General features: G+C 47.8%; 2 protein-coding genes across 3 annotated transcripts in view; one reads left to right on the forward strand and one right to left on the reverse strand.

Moving 5' to 3' along the window:
* Nucleotides 1–8,094: 8,094 nt before the first annotated feature.
* LOC119243784 (lysosomal-associated transmembrane protein 4B-like) lies at nucleotides 8,095–9,003 on the reverse strand. Its single transcript, XM_037509708.2, has one exon. It carries the CDS (start codon nucleotides 8,967–8,969, stop codon nucleotides 8,349–8,351), a length of 621 nt encoding a protein of 206 aa, XP_037365605.1. The 5' UTR covers nucleotides 8,970–9,003; the 3' UTR covers nucleotides 8,095–8,348.
* Nucleotides 9,004–20,970: 11,967 nt separating this feature from the next.
* Nucleotides 20,971–25,069, forward strand: part of ZBTB7C (zinc finger and BTB domain containing 7C) — a 332,722-nt gene continuing 328,623 nt past the window's right edge. For both annotated transcript variants that reach the window (XM_054694058.1, XM_054694059.1), the window contains exon 1: nucleotides 20,971–21,020. The gene's annotated coding sequence lies outside the window, so the exon portion shown is untranslated. The remainder of the gene's footprint in view (nucleotides 21,021–25,069) is intronic.

Consider the following 25,069-nt stretch of genomic DNA (forward strand, 5'->3'; position numbering starts at 1 on the left):
CCAGTGCTGCTGACTCCTTGATTTGGGGTGTCTGGCCGCCGAACTGTGAGAGGATACATGTCTGTTTATGGTAATCTGCTATAGTAGCCCCAGGAAACCAATACAGACGTGCTTCCTGTAGCTTGTTACAGCATGGGGACAATGCGAACCTGCGTCTGTGTGGCACCTATTATAAATACCTAGAAGGACTTCCTTGCTTAAAAAAAGTCCTTTCTCCCATTTATTAATGACAAGTGTCCCCAAATTCACAATGAGTGATACCCAACATAGGTCTGTGTATCCATGTGCGCATACAAGAGTGTTCACAGCAGCAGTTTTTTTAAACAGTCCCAAATGTCTCTCCACAGCAGGGCAGATGTGCACATTGTGGTCTTGCCCTACTACAGACAACAATGCAGCACGAATCAGTGAGCCGCAGCCCGTGCAGCATCAGAATGACTCGCACACATGATGTCGGTGAAACACATCAGACCTGAGATGAGTGCATATATATGAAATGCAAAAGCCGATCAAATTATCTGTGATGCTGGGAGTCAGGACAGCCTAGGAAAGGGCCTGTATGGGGAGGGGAGCAGCAAGAGAAGGACTTGTGAGGCACCTGCAGTGTTTTATGTCTCGACCTGGATGGAAGACACGCAGGTGCTCACTTTGTGATAATTTATTGGCCGGGGTAAGCATAATTTGTGCATTTTATGTGTGTTATAATGCACAATGAAAAAAAATTTAATGTACTACTAGCAATGTCATAAAGATGATATGTAAAGGAAAGCGATAATATAATTGTCTTAGTCTGGGTCTTGCCAGAAACAGATGCTGAGACAACGACGTCAGTGTAGCAGTCGATGTGGGAGGTGTTTCCAGGAAGCGCAGCGGAGGGGAGAGGGCAGTGAGACAGGGAGAGGGCAGAAGTTGATCAAGCATACAGTATGGGGCGGGTCGGCTCTGCACAAGTAAGGTTCAGTCTGTCCCCGAAACGGTGGCAGGCACAACCAGTAAGCCTGGGGTTCCCCTTGAGGTCTGAATAAGCTGGAGTAGGTACCCTCCAGCCCCATCCACAGGGCCGCTCCTGGGCATGACTTTCTTGCCACGTGGACTAAGAGAAAACCCTCAGGTGGGGAGGCATTGCGGTGAAATGGCACCTTCCAATGAAAGCGCTTGCAGTTGAATCTTTGTCTCAGTGTGATTCTTCAGGAAACTAAGAGTGTCTAATAGGGTTCTGTGTACAGAGGAGTCCAGGTATATGCTTTGGGAATCAATGGCTGGTTTTTGGACACATTGTGTTTGAGATACTTGTGGGTTGGCCAAGCATAAAGTCTAGCGGCAGCGAGACATCTATGTCCTCAGCACCAGAAAGCAGTTTGGACCAGAGAGGCAGAGTTGGGGGTGTCAGCGCCCTTGTCTCCCTGTTCAGCTCACCTGGGGAGAGTCAGTGTGAGAAAGCTTGGGAGGGGGGAGCACCGAGAGACCCCTTAAGTTCCTGCAGATGGAAGTGGGATGTGTGGAAGCGGGGACTGCTGGCCTGGGATGGCCGTGAGCAGGGAAATGACTGAGAGGTGAGGGAGGATTTGGCAAATGGAAAGGAGCCTTATGGGAAACTTGGCTGTGTCCTCGGGGGTGGGGTGCAGAAGAAAAGATGGAGGGATGAGATAGATTCTTGTATGTTCAAATCCTGAATGGAAGAACTGATCATGTTTGGGGTGCACAGGTATTCAAAAGTGAGATCGAAGTAGCGATGGAGAAGAGGCTTTAGGTGGTGGAAATTGTGTAGAGGAGATGGGGGAGGCGTAGACACATCAGTAGCCCTTGACTTTTCGGAGCCCTTCATATTGAAGCAGGTCCATAGCTGGCTCGAGAACATGGCGTGTGGTGGAGAGGATTAGAGTCTGTTTTCTAAAGGGAGGCCTGAACACAGAGAGGCTGTGCGCCTGATCTGAGGTCACACAGCGGGACACCCAGAATTTCTGATTATTCATCTTGGGTGCTGGCCTCTGCATCCCACATGTTCTGAATTCCTTCCTGTACTTGCCAAATGTACCTAGGACCCTGCAGATACCCTCCACTTTCTATCATGCCTGGAAAATGAATGCTTAAAGCAGCTGATGACTTTATCAGACAAGACCCATAATTTATCTGGGTTCACAAAACCAGACTGAAAAGCATGAGGGACAAGCAGGTGAAACGAAGCCTGACTTTTATAATATGTGATCATCAGAAAACTTTTGAAGAGTTGGTGCTTTTCACCAGTGGTCATTCATTCATTCAACAAGCATTTCTTGAGTGCCTCCTGTGTGCCAGGCCCTGCACCTGGACGAACTGGGGCAAAGAAGTGCAAGAAGAGTTGTGGGAGCTAGAAAGCAACGAAGCCCATGAAGGGGTGTGGATGAGAGGCTGGGTGTGGTGATGTTGGCTACCGGTTTAATGCCAAACAAACCTTGCCAGCCAGATGGGGTGGCATTGGGCCAAGGGCATAAGGCCTGGGTTGGGGGTCCAGAGACTGATGGCCAATCTGGTGGCCTCTTGGATGAGTCCACTCCCAGAATCTGCTCCGGGGTAGTGCTGCCCCACAGAACATTCTGTAAGGATCAGCAGTTCACTATGGCAACCACTAGCTGAACGTAGCTTTTGGGACAAGAACCTGAATTTTAAATTTTATTTAATCATAACCTTAATTTCATTTTAATAACCACATGTGTGTACTGGCTATCGTATTGAACAATGCAGCTCTAATGTACTTCGATTTTCTGGTGGTCAAATTCGATGTTCCAGTTTCTGTCTGAATGTCACCGTCTGTTGCTGTCATGTCCTTGTCCCTCTTCCAAACCCCACATTTTGTCCTGGCTATTCTCTTTTGCTCCCAGGACCTCAAATACCTTCCATATATCTGTGACTCACACATTTATTTCTCTTGCTCAGACTTCTTTCCTGGGCACCTGACCTCATTTCTGAATGCTTTCTGGAAGTCTCCACAATAATTTCTGAGGAAATGTGTTCTAAAGAAAACTTACTATTTCTCCCCACTTTTTTATACCCCCATCAAACAAACCTATCCTTCTCTCTTTCTGGTCTAAAAAAAAGGGGGAGGGAAGTGTTTCCTTAAAATCCTTCCTCCCAATCTCTATGTAATCAGTCATTAAGACCTATTGGGGGCCTCCCCGGTGGTGCAGCGGTTAAGCGCTGGGTTGCGAAGCTGCCCGCGTCTCTGCGGCGCCGGTTCGATCCCCGGCTGCTCCCCGGCCATCGGAGGAGGGTCCCGCATGGCGCGCAGACCTCTCCTGCCGCCCGCTGCTCCCCTCAGCAGTGTACTTCGGTCCTTCTGCCTGCTCTGCTCCCCGCTCTGGCTCTGGTGAATTCTCTCACCCTCCCGCGCTTCTGACTGTACCCAGTGCATGTATAAACAGAACAAACAAACAAACAAGCAAACAAACAAACAAATAAATAAAACATGCCTCTATTTTAAAAAAAAAAAAAAAGACCTATTGGGTCTATGCCAAGTCATTTGTCAAAGGTACCTCTTTCTTTCCCCTGCTGACACTATCATACTTGGCTTTATAATTTGTGAGTCCAGTGCAAAATGCAGGGTCCCCGTGGGGATGGAGATCCCCTTCTTATGGGTCTCACCCCAGCACACAGACGGACTGGCACCCTAAGGGACTGCATCCAAAGTGAAGCTCTGTGCCTGCCTTGGGTGTGGGGTGCTGAGTACTTCCCAGCCCTCTTGCCTCTTGGCACTGCCAACCCAGGGTATCCTGAGATGCTGGGGGTGGGGGCAGGTGCCAACCCCTAGCCCTCCCCAAGCTTACCTTGACCACTGCATAACATCACATATGTTATATAGGATAGCATATATGCAGAACAGCCATCATGGGTGGAAACTCTACCCACTAATCACTTGTTGGTTTCCCAGCCCCTGGCAACCACCATTCTCCTTCCTGTCTGCATGAATTTGCCTCTTCTAGGAGTCTCAAGAAAGGTGAGAAGAGGGATGTGACGAAATGGTGACTTCCTTGCTCTTGGCCAAGGAAAGGAAAGGCAGGAAGGAGGAGGGCAAAAAAGGAAGAGAAGTGAGAGGAAAGAGAGAACCTGTGTCCCAGAAGTGGCTAATATGGACGCCTAGGAAGGAACCGGATGCTGCCGGCTCGGAGATGTTGGTGGGAGAATGAGAACTAGGCTGGTGACATATTTGCAGACCCTGCTTCAAAACAGAAATGCAGGGGAAGTGCAGTAAAAGATACTAAAATGCAACAAAGCCTTTTTCTTTTTTTCTCTGATCTCTCTCTCTTTTTTTTTTTTTAAAGATTTATTTATTTATGCAAGCACTAGGTACAGTCAGAAGCGCGGGAGGGTGAGAGAATTCACCAGAGCCATAGCGGGGGAACAGAACAGGCAGACTGACGAAATACACTGCTGAGGGAAGCAACGGGCACAGCAGGAGAAGTCTGCGCGCCATGTGGGACCCTCACTGGTGGCTGGGGATTGAACCAGCGCTGCAGAGGCTGCGGGCAGCTTCGCAGCCCAGCACTCAACCGCTGTGCCACCGGGAAGGCCCAGATCTCTCTTGACTCATTTTTATTTGTTTAAAGTCATTAAATGCAACAAAACATTAAACCTTAGAATTATTGGCATGAGTTTTGTCTTTCATCTTTATAACATGCTAGTTATTTATTTATTCATTTATTATTTTTAATTGTGGTAAAAAATATATATAACAAAAATTTGTCATCCTAACCATTTTTAAAAGTACAGTTCAGTGGCGTTAAGTACATTAAGTGCAACCTTCATCACAGCCACCATGAACTTCTTCCATCTGGCAAAACTCAAACTCTGTGACTATTAGAGATGAACTCCCCCACTCCACCCTCCTCCCAGCCCCTGGCAACCACCACTTTACCTTCTGCCCTTATGAGTTTGACACGGTTAGGCGTCATTTTAATCCACAGTGGGCTCTGGGGCTATTTCCACGTTTTGGCTGTTGTGACTAAGCAAGTCCAGTTTAAGTGAAAATGTAAAAGCATCCACTCACATGCAGACTCACCAAAACCACAAACTTCAATCATGAGCATTTGACTCTGCAACAGAGGAATGCTGGTGAAAACTAACTCGCTCTGTTTCACTCCTTGATAGGCGTACCTACCTCCACCTTCAGTTCACTGACAAGGAAGGAAGGACTTAAAGGCAAAGAAACTTGGGTTGTTCTTTCTTCTCCTTTTTTTAATGTCAATTCTTAGCACAAGGGACTGACTAATACAGACAAGTAACATGAGTAATAAAAAGGACATATTGTGGTTCCCTGGCCATTTGTATTTCCTAGAGAAGCCACTGTTGTCTTTCTGTCTTTGAAGCAGTTCTGGTTGGAACAGAAAGAGTGGCCTCTCGGGCTGTCAGTGCCTGGTTCACTCAGTCACTGCCAAGGAACGTGAGCACAGTATGCCTGAGGCTTTGTAGATGCGATTGTAGCTTTGACAGTTTACAGAAAATGTTTAAAGGTCTAGATAATTGCAAAGATAAGCACTTGGAGGACTTGGACTGTGGGTTCTTTTTCTTTTGCATCAATGGTGAGCACACACATTAGGTTGTTGGTAAGTCCTTGTTGAAGGGCTGTATATGAGCTGGGAGGCATTTGAAGTACAGTGAACTTGGTGGGTGGCCTTGACAATCCCTGATAATTTTTAGTTGGGCTTGTCTGAAAGCTCACATAAATACAACTGGATATCGTAACATTCCAATGCGTGGCTTGCTCTGAGTTCTTCCAAAAATTATCTATAATAAGTTATTTGTATTCAATGTTAATTCCAGAAAACTTGTTGAATGAGTGAATGAAACAGGTGAAGTGGAGAGAGGAGAGAGCAACTCTGTCAACAGTTAGGCAGGTTCTTCACCTTTGAAATAAGTGTCTTCAACTGTATGATGCATTCTAACTTAAGTGCTATGGTTCTGTTAGTGTTTATAATTTCAATGCTGATGGTCTCTGCTTGATAAGAGGAAATTAAGTACACTTATGTAACATGATCATACATTTATTGCCAGGTATGAAACCAAATAAACAATGTTTGTAAAACAGAAGAGTAAGTGGGAAAGCAAAAGAATTATAAGTGTCTATGGGTGTCAAAAAGTCAAGCACAGTCTGGACTAAAGTAAAGGCACCATCCCTAACCTCAAGTTATTATTAATGGGGATAAGTTGGAGATACAGGAACAAAGCTATAAAAATACAGTATTGGACAAGATGACACCAAGAATAAGATACAGAAGAGAGGTGACTCCCTGTGGGCTGAAGGGAGTATAAGCCTGCACGAATCCCACTTTCCTATGACAGCATGGGTGTTCTTGCTCCTGAACTATGGGAAGGATTATGGAGTCTTTTAATCATTTATTCAGCAAAATATTTCTTTTTAAAATTTTTTTAAAAGATTTTTTAAAGATTTATTTATTTATGCATACAAGACCTGGGGTATAGGCCAGAGGAGTGGAGGGTGAGAGGATTCACCAGAGACAGAGTGGGGTACAGAACAGGCAGACTAACTGAAATACACAGCTGAGGGGAGCAGTGGGTAAGCCAGGAAAGGTCTGCTGCGCCATGTGGGTAGCTCCCTGGCCAGGGAGCAAACTCGTGCTGCAGTGGCTGCAGGTAGCTTCATAGGTTGCGTCTTAACCCCTTGTGCCACCAGGGAGGCCCCAGAAAATATTTCTTGAGCCTTTATTAAGTGCCATGTTAAATGGCACTTTCATAAGAATTGTGTAAATAGGAGATAGGGTTGACTAAAACATTTGATTGGATCTGGATCTGGCAGCATCACTGCAAGATGAATTAAGCACTGTGGAAGGTACTGGAGGCACAGAGCTGAGCAAATGGAGCCCTGTTCACAAGTCAATCCTGGCTGTTTGGGGACAGCTGAGGTAACAGAGGGTAACGCATCTGGCAGTCTGGGTTGGCGGACGCAGCTGCATGGTACCTGGCCAGGAGCCGTTTCAGCTGCTTTTCCCAATTGGTGATGGCAACTCTCCCCAGCTTTGTGTCCAGAGAGGGCCTCAGTAGCCTTCTTGATGCAGCAACCGTATAATCACTACCCATCAGTGAGTTCTGGCACAAAAGAAGGTCCTATTTGCTCCCCAGGCAACAGGGGTCATAATAACTCTGTACAGTAAGTCCTTGCTTAAAGTGTTTGGAAACTTCAACTTTAAGTGAAACAGTGCATATAATGAAAGCAGTTCCTTGAATAATATTACTTTATTCACGCTTGGCCAGGATTGTTTTTGCTTATCAACATTATAACAAAACAATGTTGAATGAAATGATATTTGATGACCTAGTGTAGACATTTGCTATGGGAGGACAGATAAGTAATTGACTGGTCTCTTTTGGTGGAATTTGGGCAAGAAGCCACAGAGTGGATGACATATCAACTAAACCTCAAAGGGTGAGTCGATTTCTGCAGGTTAGGGGCTGCCTGGTGCGCTTTCCCTCCCTGCACTGTAGCTGGCTTATTTGCAGCTTGCTGAGAAGGTCATGGTTCTTGGGAACATGACTTCCTTTTGGGTAATGGTGGGCCTCATTCAGGATCCCACCCAACAAGGGCCCCGGGAGGGACAGAGACGGGAGGTGAGCATCACAGCTGAGCTGGCCTGTTGGAGGAGGTCGATGGCCCAGTTACCAGCTTTTCTTTGGCTAAAGAAATGTCCAATCTCCTCATGTAGCTGGCACCAAGCAGTTAAGCAGGCTGCGAGCTCATGGTGTTCTGTGAGTCCTCGAGCTAGAGACCGAGGTGGAGGGATGTGGAGGGCTGGGGATAATGCTAATGGCTCCAGGTTTGCAGCAGGCAGGGCACCGGGCCAATGGAGACAGGAAATCTTCTAGGCTTTCAGACGTTGTGTCATATGATTGTTTATTTGGGAAGAGGATGCCATCCAGAGCACTGGTACCCATTACCACCTCCTGAGAGAGAAATCCAGCTGGTGCCAATGCTACCTCCATGTCCACGTCTGTGGAATACACACACGCACGCGTGCGCGCACACACACACACAAAGGCACATGCCCCCTCATCCCCTCCCCACACCGTGCACAGAGGAGGTTGAGTTCACCGTGTTCAAAGACTGCAGCTACTTTTCTTTCTTTTTTTAAAGATTTATTTATCCCTTTTTACAAGAACCGGGGTACAGTCAGATGCACGGGAGGGTGAGAGGATTCACCAGAGTCAGAGCGGGTAACACAACAGGCAGACTGACGAAATACACTGCTGAGGGGAGCAGTGGGTGCAACAGGAGAGGTCTGCTGCGCCATATGGGACCCTTGCCAGCCGGCCAGGATTGAACCGGTGCTGCAGAGGCTGCGGACAGCTTCACAGCGCGGCGCTCAACCGCCTGCACCACCAGCGGAGGCCCAAGACTCCGTAGTATCGTTGTTGATGGCATAAACCGGGACATCGGAGGAGTTCCTGCCCTTGATGTAGAGGTAGCAGTTCCAAACAGAGGCGATCAGGTAACACTTAATTGTCAAGGTAACGATGACAAACAGGAAAATAGCAACGCACCAACCGGTAGGCTCCAATGACATAAGATCATCTCTATAGGGAAAATTAGGAGGCATCTGTCGGATGAATTCCAGCATGTCGTCTGAACAAGACTCCGTAGTGAGTATAACAGAGGCGTTCAGGGCAAAATCAAAGATCTGGTAACAGTGGAACGGGATGATCCAAACAGCGTGTTGCTTGTATGCTCCATAAATAGCCATTGCGCCTATCAGGAATATGAGAAGAGAAACTGCAATAATAATCCACATTTTGGCATAATTGATGAACTCAAAGTCACCTCCTAGTTCAGAATCTGAAAAGTAGTCCTTGGCCAGAGCGCTCAACAGAATCAGCAGAACCACAGCATTGGTGATCAGGTACCAGGCGGCGAACAGGACGGTGCGCCAGTGGGCAGAGCGGCACCCGCAGCAGCGAGTGGAGTAAAACGGCGCGACCATGTCCATCGCTCCGGCGGCAGCTCAAGTTTGCAAAACCGTTGCTCACGTGGCCCCCGGCCTGCCCGCGCGCTGCTGCAAGCGCCTGGTTCGCTCGCGCTCCGGCCCGGCCCCGCTCCCTTCGCGCGCGCTGCTCCTGTGGCCCTTCGCTCTGCGTCTCCCCGGTGAGCTTGCAGCTACTTTTATTTTTTTTTTAATTTTTTTAACTTTATTTTTATATTCCCCATAAAATTGCAACCCTGTTATTTTGATCCCAATCCCTCGTTTCCCCGCCCTCCCCCCACCCCCCCACGTAGTGTGTCTCTGGTTCATAGTTGTTTGTTGATTTTGATTTTTTCTTTCTTATAGTTATTCTTTTTCCTGGTCCCTTATTTAGGTTTTCTAGATTCCTGCTATGAGACCATCCGGTATTTCTCTTTTTCTTTCTGGCTTATTTCGCTGAGCATGATCCCTTCCAGCGCCATCCATGTTGCTGCAAATTGCATGTGTTTATCTTTTTTGAATGCTGAGTAATATTCCATGGTGTATATGGACCACATCTTCTTGATCCTGTCATCTATTTTTGGGCATTTGGGCTGTTTCCAAAGCTTAGCTATTGTAAATAGTGCTGCTATAAACATAGAGGTGCAGGTGCCCTTTGGAATTGATGTTTCTCTGTCCTTTGGTAAATACCTAGGAGTGGAATTGTTGGATCATATGGAAGCTCCTTCTTTAGTAGGTTGAGGAATCACCACACAGCTCTCCATAGCAGCTACTTTTCTATCTAGATTGTGCCCCAAGGGACGCAGCTCTCCTGTCTCTCTTGGAAAAGTCATGACCTGACCAAGCTCAGTTTCCCCATCTATAAAATGAAGAAAGGAAAACCTTTTCAACATGGCACTTGAGAAAACAGGGAGAAAAATTGTGAGGAACTCAGCAGCTCCAACTAGATGATGAGTAAATTTGGCCCACATCTCAATCGCTCAGGCTTGAGAGTTACAGAGTCACGGCATGTCCCCTCCTCCGCCATGGTCAGTTGGCCACAGACTCTTGTGGATTCTTCCAGGCATCTAAGGGTCATCGCCATCTCTCTATCCCTGTGATGTTGTCCTGATTGAGACCCTAGTTACTTGCGCCTGAGCCAGGAAGCCTCACTGGGTCCCTGCCTCCACACGTGCTAGTGCCTGCTGGCTCAGTCTGCCCCTTGGCCTGCCTCTGCTCACGGATTTCCTCCCCCAGGCCCTGCAAACCTCCTCCTTGCCCACAGACTCTCTCCTTCCAGTCTCCTCCCTGACCTGCACTCACCTACCTTTCCAGCCATCTTTTCTATTTTTTCCCCTATCAGTTTCCTGTGGTGCAGCTGCACCGGGTTGCTGTTTCTCTAACCAACTTTGTAAATTCTTAACTTTGTACATTTTTCGTTATTCTGTGATGTGTTTTTTTTTTGCCAATACTCATCACACCTATCTATTTTTGGGGTGGGGAGAAACAGTAGCTTCTTTACCTCAAGCCAAACTCTACACAGATTAATTAAATTTATTTATTAGATAATTAGACTAATTGGAGATTTAACTGTGGAAAAAGGGAAACATAGACACATTGGGAGAAACTATAGGTGAGTGCTTTTATATACTTGGGAGTCAGGAAGGTTTTTTTTTTTTGAAGAATCATTTTTTTTTAAAAGATTTATTTATTTATTTATACAAGCACTGGGTACAGTCAGAAGCGAGGGAGGGTGAGAGAATTCACCAGAGCCAGAGCGGGGAACACAATAGGCAGACTGATGAAATACACTGCTGAGGGGAGCAGCGGGCATGGCAGGAGATGTCTGTCGCAACAGGAGAGGTCTGTTGGACCCTTGCCGGCAGCCGGGGATTGAACCGGTGTTGCAGAGGCTGTGGGCAGCTTTGCAGCCCAGGGCTCAACTGCTGCGCCACCAGGGGAGGCCCAGGAAGGTGTTTCTAATATGACACCAGGCAGAGTGGATGACATCTCAATTTAGCATCAAAGATAGCTTGGCCAGGCTTAATGCAAGGCTTAAAACTTGTTCATCAAAATGATCATAACAGAAAAGCATGGAAATGGCTCAGAAATTCATCAGCAAACAAATTGTTAAAAGTGATTATTTCTGGAAGAAGAGTAAAATTCATGTGTTCAGTGGGTATGAAGGGGAATATAATTTTTTAAATCTAACATACTTAAGTATTATTATTAGATGACAAAGATAATATATCATTTTATAATTTGGAATATTAAAGACATCAATGCAAATAAAATTTGTGGCAAAGTGGTAACAATATTCACAACATATGTGACAAACAATTAATATTCTTGCTACGCGAAGAGGTCTCACAAATAAGGAAGAAAAGTTATGAACAACAAAGTTATGAACATAACAAAGTTATGTCCATTGGGAAATGGACAGAGGGCACAAATAATAAATTAACAGAAAAAGAGCCAAAAACTTACGGAAAAATATCAGCCTTAGTAAAAATCTTTAAATGGAGATTAAAACAAGATACTTGGCGGGCCTCCCCGGTGGCGCAGCGGTTAAGCGCTGGGTTGAGAAGCTACCTGCAGCCTCTGCAGCGCCAGTTCGATCCCCAGCTGCTCCCCGGCCACCGGAGGAGGGTCCCACGTGGCGTGCAGACCTCTCCTGCCGCCCGCTGCTCCCCTCAGCAGTGTATTCAGTCCTTCTGCCTGCTCTGCTCCCTGCTCTGGCTCTGGTGAATTCTCTCACCCTCCTGCGCTTCTGACCGTACCCAGTGCTTGTATAAATAAATAACTAAATCTTTAAAAAAAAAAAACAAAAAACAAGATACTTGGCATCCTTACACAGAGAGCTAGATAGGTATCAATGCATTTTTGTAAAACATATAAATGTATGTATACATGCACAAACCCATAACTATGTATACACACATATGCATGTATATAAAGTGAACCCTTCACAGGTAATTTGACAGTAGTTGTCTAATCTTACAAATGTGTATTTATTTTGACCCAGCAATTGCATTCCCCATGTTTATCCTAAAGGAATTATTAACCATGAAGTGTTGGCCAAATAAATATTCCATGGTTTCTAAAGAGGTAGCTGATACTGTTAAATGGACAAAGAATTTTATAAATACTACTTATATTATGAGCTCACTTGTATAAAAATACACACATAAACACAAAGAGTGCACTAAAATTCATCAAGAATAAAATCACTTCTACACTTGAATTATGTAAAAGAGAAGCATTTGCACTTGGTGCATGTTAAAAGTGGCAAGACATATTTTATTCACGCTATTGTGGTAGGGGAGACTTCAGCATAGAACTGAGTTCAACAGTGAGTACAGCAAAGATGGTTGCAGGTTTATAGCTAAGGAGGTCAGTGGTTTGAAAATGACTGAAGAATTTGATTTGATAGAAGAGAGGGCGGATTTCTGTTAAATTGATACAATGAGAGTCTTGCTAAAGACAGACCAAGGGTGGGTGTAGGGATGAGGAACTTGATTAAATTCAAGGCTTAGCAGGATTCTTTGCTAAAACTGGACTTACCAGACCAAGATCAAGGTCTGATTGGGAGAGAATTCAGAGAATACTGACTAACGTTTGGTCAAGAATAAAGATCTCATGTGTCCCCACCTGGCATCCAGGGCCATCACCCTGTGCCCTCAGCAGGCTCTGCCTCACAGGTCACAAAGCCCTCCAGAAGAGGTGGTGGCTATTTCCTTTGATGACTTTTGAGACTGCAGCTCCAATATCTCAGGGCTTTTGGTCTCAGTATTCTCTCCTGCCTCCAATGGCCATGGCCGTGCCATGCTTTTCCAGAGAGGTCCCTGCTGCACAGGGTTGGAACTTCCTTGCGTAAGTAGCCTCTCTTCTCACGGACAGTCTCCTTGCCCATAGTCCCCACTAGCAGCAGTCTAGAGAAAGCGGGACATGTTAGTTTCCTAGGGCTGCTGTAACAAATTATCATCAACCTTGTGTCTTAAAAATAACATTTATTCTCTTACACTTTTGGAGGCTGCAATTCTGAAATCAAGATATCCAGTTTCCTCTGGAGGCTCTGAGAAAGAATCTTTCCCATGCTTCTCGCTTAGCTTCTGGGTTGCCAGAAATCATTGGTGTTCCTTGCCTTTGACTGCATCACCCCAATCTCTACCTCCATCTTTGCCTGGCATTCTCTCCCGTGTCTCTCCATGTTTCCACACTTCTCTTTCCTTATAAGGACATCACTCACTCATTTTACTTAGGAGTCACCCTAATGGAATATAAGCTTGTCTTAACTATTCACAAGTTCCATTTACAATGAATTTTTGCCCGCCCCCCCGGTGGCACAGGGGGTTAAGCATCAGCACTGTGAAGTAATCCCCAGCCAGGGAGGTGACCCACATGGCACAGCAGACCTCTCCTGTCTCACCCACTGCTCCCCTCAGCAGTGTATTTCAGCAGATCCACCTGTTCTGCTCCCCACTCTGTCTCTAGTGAATCCTCTCACCCCCTGCACCTTTGGCTTGTACCCCAGTTCTTGTATGCATAAATAAATAAATCTTAAAAAAAAAAAGAAAACAAATTTTCAGGGGATACTGTTCAGCCCAACAGACATGGTCAACACAGAAAGATCGCATGTTAGGAATGCAGTGATTCCAACTTAATGTGTTGAAGAGAAAGACATGGATGGAAGCTGTGTTGTGTTATGTTTATACTATATCATTCCAAATGGTAAATTTAACAGGATCTGAGTGATGGCTCATTTTCCTGGGGAAGATGTACATTTGAAGTCTTCGTCAACAAAGCAGTTACAACACTTGAGAGTCACTGGAAGCCAGTGTGCACGACCTCAGCATGGAGGATGCCGTCAGGCAGTGGCATTTTGAACTGTGAGACAAGAGCTATGTTGTTTCAAGATAAATAGGTGTTGAGGAGCCATGACATTTTGAGTAATAAAGGTATTGCTACCTTCTCTCATGTTGGGAGATATGAAATTAAACAACAATGGTGCATTTGACAATCACAAACAAGAAAGAAACGAAAAGTGGCTATGGGCTTGAACAGGAAGAGATAGAGTCTGGACTGTGAATAATCTTTATGTGCCTTGATGAAACAATAAATAAATAAATGTGTAAATTTGTCTTCTCTATCCATTACTCTAACTCTTCATCAATAAATCACGATAGGCCATGGATTTTGTAATGTATTTTTAAATCAAATTGTTTATATAGACAGGTACTCCCTAACAAAAATTTGATCTGCACTTCCCCTCCTTCCACACTCTTTGAGCAGAGTGAATGTGCTTGGTTTAATCACACCCTCAGGGGAATAGCACAGCTCCCACCTGGTGCCTTGCAGCTACAGGAAACCCCAGCAGGGGCCCTCGCTCAGTGATAGGTCACTTCTGAATTCTGATGAGAGGACAAGGCAACAAGCCACTATATAAGCAAGGAGGGGGGCTGGTGAAGGAAAGGAACTGTGACATTTTTCAAAATTTGAGTGAATTAGCAAATTGTTTTTCTGATCCTCATAGGTTTAGCGTGAACTGTTCTAAGAGTTGCCTTTGGTAGATGTGTGAAGTGTGCTTGTGTGAACGTGTGATTCAACCATTATTCTTTGGGCATTTGGAAGAACCATGGGCACACCCACAATTCAGACTGGAAGGAGGTTGGACTTATAGTGGACCTCAGCTGCCATGACTCACTCAGCTGTTGGGTATGCTCAGGGTGCTCATGGACACCATTGAACAGCCTTGCTGGTCACCACTCAGCTAGATGATACTGTAGGCTACTTGACTGACTGAGGCATGGGAAATGTGTCTGGAGGGGGACAGGGAGGTGATCTCTTGCGAGCCTAGGGGCTAGCTCTCCTGTAGATAGTCAGATCAAAGGGTAGATGAACAAAGTGGGGGGCAAGAAGAACTTTTCAAAACTGGGGGGCTAGGTTAGAAATGGGGTGCAACATCAAAGTGCAACATCACAGTGATAGGTCACTTCTGTGGCCTATCTGTGGAGGGGTGACTCCCTGGTTGCTCTCGCCTGGAATATATGGGAAATTTTAGCTCATGCACAGCTTCGTGTTACCTGATATGCCTAAATATATGTGACAAAGGATTAATATTCTCGCTATGCGAAGAGTTCTCACAAATAAGGAAGAAAAGTTATGAACAACAAAAGTTATGAACATAACAAAGTTATGTCCATTGGGAAATGGACAGAGGGCACAAATAATAAATTAACAGAAAAAGAGCCAAAAACTTATGGAAAAATATCAACCTTAGTAAAAATCTTTAAATGGAGATTAAAACAAGATACTTGGCATCCTTACACAGAGAGCTAGATAGGTATCATTGCATTTTTGTAAAAGGTAGTTCTTTTGAACTACCTTAGCCTTTTATATAGCCTGCATTAGGTCTCTTGTGGGCCCTCCAGTGGCAAACAAATGAATAGGTGGGTGTGAGGTGTGTGGTCTGTTCATCATAGCTTCTTCCTGCTAGGGAAGGCAGCATAGTCTGGAGGGAGATAAGACCTAAAGTTTGGGAACTAATATTAGGGTCCAAGTGGCAGTGGGTGGGAGGGAAGGGGAGTGAGGTGTACCAAGCTGGGAACAGCAGGAAGTGCACTGCACACTGATATTCCAGAGGAGTTCTGGAATATCTTTTCAATATCTTCTAGGGGAAGCTGATCCTTGGAAAGGTGTGGTGGCTATGGGCCTGGATTACATATGCACATTCAAAACCAAGAATTAATACTGGTTATAGCTGATGGATAATTACAGATGGGTTTTAATTTTTTTTCTGTATTTTTTCTTTGACAGTTAAAAAATGGTTCTGATACTTGTCAAAATGGTAAGGAAGACTTTATTTAAGACTATTGCAAAAGAGGCTTTGCAATAGGGGAGACAGGTCTGGTTTAACAAGGACACTTTTGGATTTATAGCCAAGGAAGGGTGGGGTTTGGCAGATGGAAAATTACTAAGAGGAGGCATTGAGGATAGGTGGATCCTTGCTAAACTGACCTAACAGGATCATTAAAGACAGGTCAGGGTGATCAGATATCAGTGGTTGGGGGATTCACATTAATTTAACAGGATTCTTGCTGGCTTAGTGGGTTCTTGCTACAACTAGACTAGACTGGCCTAAGAGAGACTCAAGGATGAGCCTTAGTCAAAAACAGGGCTCGGGTGTTAAGAGTTTATTATTGGTTTGGTTTTGTCTGACCCTTTTTTCTGTTACTCTAGATTCCACATTTAAGTGAGATCATCCAGTGTTTGTCTTTTTCTTTCTGACTTATTTCTCTTAGCATTATCCTCTCCAGTTCCACTGATGTTGGCACAAATGGCAGTAATTTATCCTTTTTTATAACTGAATTGTATTCCATTGTGTGCATGTGGGTGTGTGCACATGCGCACACACCCACATACACACACACCTTTTTTTTTTTTTTTTTTTTCTGATCCACCCCTTGGGCACTTAGGCTGTTTCCATAACTTACCTATTGCAAACAGGGAAGGGGCACTAGTAGTGGGCTGGGAGTGTGTGTGTGTGTGTGTGTGTGTGTGTGTGTGTGTGTGTGAGAAAGGGTACATGTGTAAACATTTGAAACTATAACCTCTGGGACAAATAGAAAGATGTAAATGTGCTTTGCCTCAATAAACATTTTTCCCCCTTTTTTGGGGGAAAAAAAGGAAACTAAATTAACAGTAAAGTGATGGAAAAAAAACTGTTCTTTTTGCTATTGTAACTCATCTGTTAAATTCAACAGAATGGTAGCTTAATCTGTTGGTTGAAATGGGATTTGTTTGAATATAAATACTGTATGAAGAGTGGTAAAGAATAAAAGTGAGTTTAGGATGAGGAAGAAAATAAAAACAAAAACAGGGCTCACAGGATGGACCTAATGTTGGTCAGAGATTGTCTCTGTTACTGCATGTGGGCCATCAATACGTACCCATCAACAATGACACTGATAAAATTATTTTTAATAATTAAAAATACCCTCAGAGATATGGCAAATGAATGCAATGTACAATCCTGGATTGGATTCTGATCAGAACTTACTTTTCATTTTTGACATTAGTGAGACAATTGGCAAAATCTAAGTATGGTTTAGATTTGATAATAAGATTGATGGAAACTTCTATTTTGATTATTATGTAAGAGAATGTTCTTGTTGAAAATGCTCACTGAAGAATTTATTGGTAAAGGAGCATCATGTCTGCAGCTTACTATCAAATGATTTAGAAAAAATTAATTTGTAGAAAGAAAAATACAGCAGAATAGAGCAGACATAGGAAATGTCTGCATTTGGGGATTCTGGGTATATTTGTAACTTTTCTGGAAATCTGAAATTATTTCAAAACAAATATATATATATAAAAGTACAAAACACAGAGAGAGAAACAAACCATCTAAACTCAGAGGACTGAATCAAATGCCACCTCTTCTGGGAAGTTCCCCTCAACTGATCTTGCACCTCACCTAACCTGCCTCATGGTGACACAGACACTGTTTTCTAGCAATTCTTTTCAGCTTTGATTTCCACAAAGCCTTTTTTCTCTCCTCTAGAGGAAGCACCATTGGATAGAGGCTGGTGAGTTCCCGAACCCACACGCTTGGGCCCAGTGCAGGCGTAGCCACTTTCCAGGTATGGACCCTCGGTCATTACCACTCTGTTGATCTGAGTTCTCATCTACAGAGTGGGCATAAATGGATGGCACACAGCAGTCATGCAGAACTTAGGACAATGCATGCCATGATTGTGATTCTGGAAGGAGCTCTGTCAATGTCAATTTCCCTCTTGTCCCTTCTCTTGAATCAGTCACTGCCCTGGGGACACAGGTGAATATTTAAACCTAACTCTCTGATAATTTCTGTGAAATTTATTCTGGTAATTACCATTAATTTACAGTATACTCACTAACTAAAATGCAGGAACCCCTTAATGAATGTTGTTCATGGGCAACACTGTCCACACCTTTTCTCATCTGAGTATCCTATATCCCTGGGGGCTGGGGAGAAGGTTCCATCATTATCTTCTTTTTTATGGATATGGACGTGGAAGCATCCATCTCCTCAGATGATGATGTGCTTTTCTAGCTTACAGGGCTGCTAAGTAGCAGAGTCTGGCAGGATCTAATAAATGCTATTATTTATGGTAAAATTTATTGTAGCATATATACAAACAAAGACATTGCAAATGAGTCTTGCAGAGTTCCCTGTATCTCTGTCCTTATGTGCTATCATACTTACTCCACCATCCTAAAAAAGACTGTTCATTTAGCTTATCAATCTTTGATATTAGGTGCCAAGCCTGTGTTAGGCACTGAAGATACCAATCTAATGGGGTAAGGAGCTCTGATCTTAAGGGGAAAGGATTAGTGGAACAAAAATCACAAATGCAGTAAAACAGCTGCTCTCTTTAAAAATATTCTTTGCTATCGCAATGCAGATTACTCTTACATTTTTGTAAGTTTTGCCTGTGGTGATTACACTCAGTAGCCCTGAAGCTCACTGATGAGAACACGGAAGCTTCCCTCCATTGCTAATGGCATGCAAAGCCATTCAGTGATCCACAGCTCTGGAAGCTCTGCCCTGAGCCAAGTGTACCCTGAGAAGGGCGGAGAACCTTTCCAATGCAGAGGCATTCATAAATTGGTACTCCATCTCTTTTTTTCTCAAACAAAACACCCACTCCATGGCTGTAGCTGTCCTCCAACTGCAGCCCTATCATGTGTAGGGGGTTTGCCATTCCAGGGTTGGTACTTTCTAGGTATCCCTGTAGCACTCCCATGCTTCTGGCTTAGAAGCTTGACCAAACCAGCTGGGTCAGCAGTACTTCAAACTGCTGAAGACCCTTTAATGAAAGGAAGTGAGACAGACAACCTAATTTAGCAGGGAGACAGACAACCTAATTTGGGAGGGCAGCGACTCCCAGGGCCACTTACAGCAGGGATATTATTTTGCCACTGGATGCTCTAGTTACGTGGAAACCTGACATACTGAATCTGAAAATCTATCTTTCCACTATAGACGCCCCCAGACTTCCATGCACTGTGAAAGAATTGGGTAAGGTGATTGATCAAACTGTTAAACGAAGGACATCTGCTTACTACGAAAAGCCAGTCTTTCTGGTGAATGAAACACCACTGGCGGCCGTCCACAAGCCTATGTTCCAGATCTCCCTTCCACGTCTGTGCTGCGCTTGCTCTGTCACATCCTCTTTTCTAGCAGTTTCCCTCCCAGCGTGGTGCCCTGCAAAGTGCATTTATGATACGAATGAATGAAAAGGCAAAAAAATCCAATTAAGCAACACTGGGACAAGTGTCAAACAAAAGGTCCACAGGTTTGCTTTTGTGAATCCTGTAAAGCAAGTCATCGAATATCTTCAACATGAAAAGACACCGTCCAGACAGCATCAGCCTCACTGCGCGTTGCAACTGCCAGAAAGAGAGCAAGAGACAGGGGTTCGCTTTGTCCTCTGCCCTGGGATCCCTGCGCCACTCAGGTGAGCGAGTTCCGATAGGAGTTTGAGAATTGCGAACTTTCCTGATTCTTAGGGGAAGAGCTCTGGCGAGGACGGCCGGACATCCCAGCTCACAGTCGCAGCTGCAGCGCCAGGGCGGGCAAGGATTCCTAATTGTGCCGGGAGCGCGGAAACGTGGGTTGCAAAAAGGTAGAGCGCGAAGCCAGCTCCAGTGTGCCGGCCTGCTGGTGGCCAGCTCATCTGCCCAGCTTTGCCTCGCCAGCGAGCGCTCCAGTGATTTCTCCCGAGTCAAGACTCCTCCTCTTTGCTGGGATGGGTCCATTGAGGTGTCGGTCACCGCCACACTCTGCGAGTCCCACCTAGACCCTGGCGGGGGCCGTCCTGAGGGGGGGCGCCTGCGGGCACGAGGCGGAGCCATGCCTTCCCAGGGCCCGCCCCTCGGCTGCGCCGCGGGGTGATTGGACGCTGACGAAGGCCGCCTTCTGGGCTGTCCAGGGGAGTGACAGGTGGCCCGAAGCTGCTCTGGGGCTTGCGGGGCTTCGGGGTACACCCATCGGTGAGGCATGGGGGACTGTGCGCTTGAAAAGCTTCCTGGGCAGCTGGCTTGCAGGAATTTGGGCGCTCTAAGCTGATGAAAGTTTGGCTTCTCTTTTCGGAGAGGTGCCTCTCTGAGCTCGTTGGAATTCCGAGAGCATTTGGGAAACTTCACGCCCCCCACTCCTTGCTCCCTACTTTCGGGTGGCAAAGCAGTTGCCGAGTTGTTTTATTTCCGACCCCAATCGGACTCTGCAAAAATAGCCGTGCGCCCAGGCGAACGGGCCAAGCTCTGCCGCGCCGCCGCCCCGGGTCGGGTGTAGACCTAAAAATACCCGGGGCGCAGGAGCCGGAGCTCTGGGTGCGGGCGGGTCCGGCCGGGCCGCAGAGGGCGTCTGGAGACCGGGGAAAAGGCGCCCGCCTGGCCCTTCGCCTTGGCCAGGGCTGTCCCTTTAAATCCTGGAGGAGGCAAAGAGAAAAAAGGAAAGAAAGAAAAAAGACGAGGCGCCCCGAGCGGATGGTGGCTCTGCCTGCCCCCCGCGCCGCCCCCGCGCCGGGTCCTGACTGCCGCCCGCCGCCCCCGCGGGCCCTGGGTACCCCCAGCTGCGCCGCCCACTGCCACAGCCACTGTCAAAATAGAAATTCAGCGGAGCCCGGGAGGAGGTTGAGGCGCAGCAAGTGCATGTGTGGCAGGGCAGGGAGGGGGTGCCGGGGAGGGGGCGGGCGCGAGCGAGAGGCGACCGCAGACATCCGGGCCCTTTAGCCCAGTGCGCCCCCCGATCCGGTGGCGCGGGCAGCGCGGGCGCCGGGCTCGGGGCGCGGGGTTGACAGCAGCGGCGCGGGAGGCGGGGCGCGCGGAGGGCGGAGGCGCGGCGCGGGGAGGGAGGAGCTGCCCGCGAGCCCGCCGCCGCGCTGCGCTCCACACCCGCGGCGCAGCCCCGCCACGAGACTCTGACAGCCGCGCGGCCCGGGCGCTCGGGAGCGCAGGGACAGCTGGACGCGGGGGCGGCCGCGCAGGGGGACGCGAGCTCCGCGGCCCCGCGCCAAGTGCGGGATCCGCGCAGGTCCGGCGCGCGCGGAGGTGAGTGTCTCCGCGCGCCAGGCGCGGGCGCCCACTGCGAGGGTCGCGGTCTCCCCCGTACCTCGACTGCGGAGGAGGGTTTGGGGGTCGTGGGGCCCCGTGAGGGCGGCTCTGCAACGCCCACGCCGGAGAGCGCTGGCGGGGGCTGTTGCTAGGAGGCCGGCGGTCCGCGCGCCCCGGGGCGCCGGCGGGGATCGGGGCGCCCCCAGCGCGGCGGGCAGGAGGCGGGGGGCTGCGGTGGCTATTCAGGGGCTCCGTGCGGCAGCCATGCAACTGGAGGAGGCGGGAGGCGGGAGGAGGGGAGAGCCAGCGGAGAGAGGAGCCAGCGAGCGGGCGCCGCGCCTCCTGGCTGGCACCGCGGCCCGGAGCGAAGTGGCGCGCGGGGCTGAAAGGGAACTTGTGCGGGAGCGTGCGGCCTCGGGCTCGGCGTCGCCTCGGGGCCCGGGCCGGGCAGGCCTGTCTGCTGCCACAGGTGGTTCCTGCCAAAAGTTTTACTTCGCTTCTGCTGGAAAGGCGCGGGAGCGTTTTGGAGAGTGACGGTTTCCCGGGACCTCGCACTGTTTTAGCTCCAAGATTAGAAAAGGGACTGCAACGTCGGGGATCCTGCCCCTCGAGACGCGGCCCAAGGCCGTGGCGGCGGTCCCTGTCCGAGGTAGCGCCCTTGCGAGACCCTAAGCGAGACCCTGGCCGCTGCCAAATTGCAAAGTTGCGCGAAATGGGCGCACGCACACCGGGTCGGCTGCCTCGGGAAAGTTCAGCGGCGACCAGCCCCGTCCAGTGGCCCTCGCGGGTCAGCGCAGGGTCGCTCCTGGCAACACACACACAGGAAGCGTGCGCGTCTGCGCTCGAGGTGCCCTCATTTTCTTGCTCCTTTGAAAGTGAATTGTCTCTGGCCGCTGTGCTGCTTTGTTGTTGAGGCTGCTGGTCTGATTTCGTTAGGAGGAGGGCTAGGAGCAGCAAACGGAAAGCACAGTGGCAACACAACTCCCCTTGCCGTTTGAAATCTGCAGAGCCGTAGGGGCTTGTGCCCAAGCCTAGGCGGCCGGGTGCCGGGCGGAGGGGAGCTAGGAATCCGTGCGTTGTGCTGTCTGCGGAGGAAGCTGGCGAACACTGCAGTTTCTGGGGCTTCTAAGACAGAAACAGGGATAAGAGTGTGAAGGGAAGACCCCCTCCTAGAGGGATGTGCTGTGGTCCGCTCTGGGAGAGAGGCTCCGAGTCGTCCAGGGGCTTGGCCCCGTGCCTCAGCGGCGCGTTTGAATAATCCAGGGCAGTGAATTTGGAACCACCCGCGTAGGTCTGTCCTGGGCTGAAAGAAATCATTATCCCTGGAGTGGGTCTGACTCCGGGAGTGGCAAGTTGGTGTAGAATTCTGCGTGAGAGTTGGAAACTCCCAGTCCGTTCTGGCTGGTCCTGCTCCTACAACAAGTGCTTGAGCAAAAAGCATGGCCTTTGCTTTAAAGAGGGGCACCGAATTTGGAACCCTTCTTTTCACAGAGCAGTAAAGTCAGGCCCAAGGAAGGAAAGGGATTGGTACAGTGGTTAGAAGCCCAGGAAGACTAAAAATGACACCTCCTCCCAGCCCAGCAAGGCCTTATAGGACCTGAGTTCAGAGGTGCCACCTTCTCACCCCAAGCCCATCAAGGGCTCCTATCCCCCTCTTTCTATATCTACGCTTGCCAGCTGATGGGGATATTGCTGCCCTTGGCTTAAAAAAAAAAAAAAATCAGGGCTGTCATGGTAGATTCCATTCTGACTCTACCCCAACTTTTCCTGCTTCTCCTCATCCCAAATTCCTCAAACTCTTTTTGTAACAGAATGTGGCTTGATTAGCCAGAATGAGTTTGCAGCTTGTCTCACTGTTGAAGCACCCACTTTCTGTAGGATGCCAGAACTCTGTTTTCCTGGTAATTAGGTTTTACAGATATTTTTGAAAGGGAGCCCAATTCTGGATCAATTACACTTGGACACAAATGCTGTGCTGTTGTGGATACCAAATGAAAAAGATGAGCAATTATCTGGGGGTGTTGGAATAAATGTTGTTATGAGTATTTGACACAGCTATTAGACATCAATGAGTGGGTTTTCAGTGAATGTTTTTTTACGATGTATTTTATTGAGCAAACAAAGTGTCTTAATTAAAAAGAACTGCAAGTTGCCTGTTAGATTTTAGCCACTTGTTTCTTATCACTGTGTATGGGTGGGAAGGAGTTGAAGGATAAACAAAATGATTGCTGAGAGAATTATTCCCCCTCCCCCCAAAAAAGCAAAATATTCGAGGACAAGACTTATCCGTTCGTCTGTAATGTCATCTACAATCCAGCAGAATCATATTAAATCAAAGTAGGTCTGACTGGGTGTGGTGTGTCTCAATCTGTATTAGTCAGAAGTGACTTGTAAGAGAATATTTTATAAGTTTTACTGCTTTCAAGGGCATGTGGTATCAAGCATTCAAGGTTAATCCAGTGTCACTGAGTATACTTGTTCTGCTCTCGTGAACAGGTAAAAATTAATGTCTCCACAGCTGTGCTTGGAACCCAGTATCACACTGATAACACAGTGTTACTTTGACATTCGCCTTCACTGAATGCTAATGTCATCACCAAGTGGTACATAGTTCAGCCATTTGTTCATCCTGCAGATGGGGAAACTGAGGTAGAGAGCTGGGAGAGTGTTATTCCTATATTCACTGCTTTAACATACTATTGAGCTTGGAGCTTGAGATTTCTGGGCTGACTAGGGTGGAAGAGCCCCCCTAAATGGTGCTGGCAACCTTTTGCTCCTTTTCCAGCTTTGCAATTACAAAGGGGTGCAAAGGAGTGGTGGGGTTACCGTTACAACGTATGGGAGGCCGCTCACGCCAATGGGGCCTGAAGGACTTCATTCCCCACCTCTGCAGTGGGTGAGCAGTTTGCCTCCCTTGTACAGCAAGCTGTGGGAACTGGGGCGAAGAGGGACCAGCTGGCTGAGGCTGGGGCGGGGGTGTGGGATCTGTGCCTGAGTAAGGCTGAAGGGCTCTGGGCTATTTATAACCCCTCCTCCCCTCCTGGGAAGAAGAGACTCAAGGGTCTGGAACCATCCCCGGCGCTGACTTCTCCCTAGGATGGCTGTGCCCCGCTGGAAGAAAACCAGCCACCCAACCCCATGGCGGGCACTGCCTGCACTCTGGCTGGTGTGGAGGGGTCCTGCCTGCATGACTTCCTAGAACGTTAGCTGCCCTGGGGATTTAGGATACAGGGATTTCCTAGCGCCAGTGTGAGCATTTTTCCTCAGGCACTGACCCCCCCATTGCTCAACATGAAGCAGTCCCCAGAAATCTCACAGGGCAGAACATAAGTGCCTGATAAGAGGGGATAGTTGGCGTTTCTGAATAAAGACAATGATTTTTATATAGGAGGAGATTCTGAAAGTGGCAAATTGGACGTGGTTCCCTCTGGCTGTCCGCTGCAGCATGTCTGTGCTGTGCTGCTCCAGGCATGCACCCAGAGCTCTTTCCCTCCTTCACCCCTACCCCGAATACCCCCCATTGTTCCCCTTCATCCTTCTACTCTTCAACCCAACCCCAAAATCTTCCTTTGGCTTTAAATAAAAAGTACCTGCCATCCCAGTGGCTACAGCTTCCTTCCTGAAATGGATTTATTTTCTCCCCTTTGGTAGACGGAGAAGGATGGGGAGGCTGCTGGGGATGCAGGAGGCGAGGCTTGAGTCTCTCTTGGCTTCACCCTTTTGAGTAAACGAGTCTATCCAGCAAAACCATTTTAGGGTCTTGTGGGAGGCTTCGCCAGGGAGGGAAGATGTCAGTGGGAAGGCCTACATGGAGAGGCGGCCTCGGGGAAGCTCCTGGCCTAGGGTGGCGCCTGGCAACCTGGCCTCGGGGAGCTGTCATCACTCATCTTCACATCCTCAGCGCCCAGCACGAGGGCTGGATTCAGCCCGTGTCTGCCAAGTGACGTCTTGGGTTGGGCAATCTGGGTAGGCAGAGGCAGTTAGATGTGCTACTTCACTGCCATCAGCTTTGCTCCTCAACCCTGTGGAAGGGGTGGCAGGACATG

Source organism: Talpa occidentalis, unplaced genomic scaffold (genome assembly GCF_014898055.3).
Source record: "Talpa occidentalis isolate TD23 unplaced genomic scaffold, MPIMG_talOcc4v2.1 talOcc4.13, whole genome shotgun sequence".
NCBI classification, from domain to species: Eukaryota; Metazoa; Chordata; class Mammalia; order Eulipotyphla; family Talpidae; genus Talpa; species Talpa occidentalis.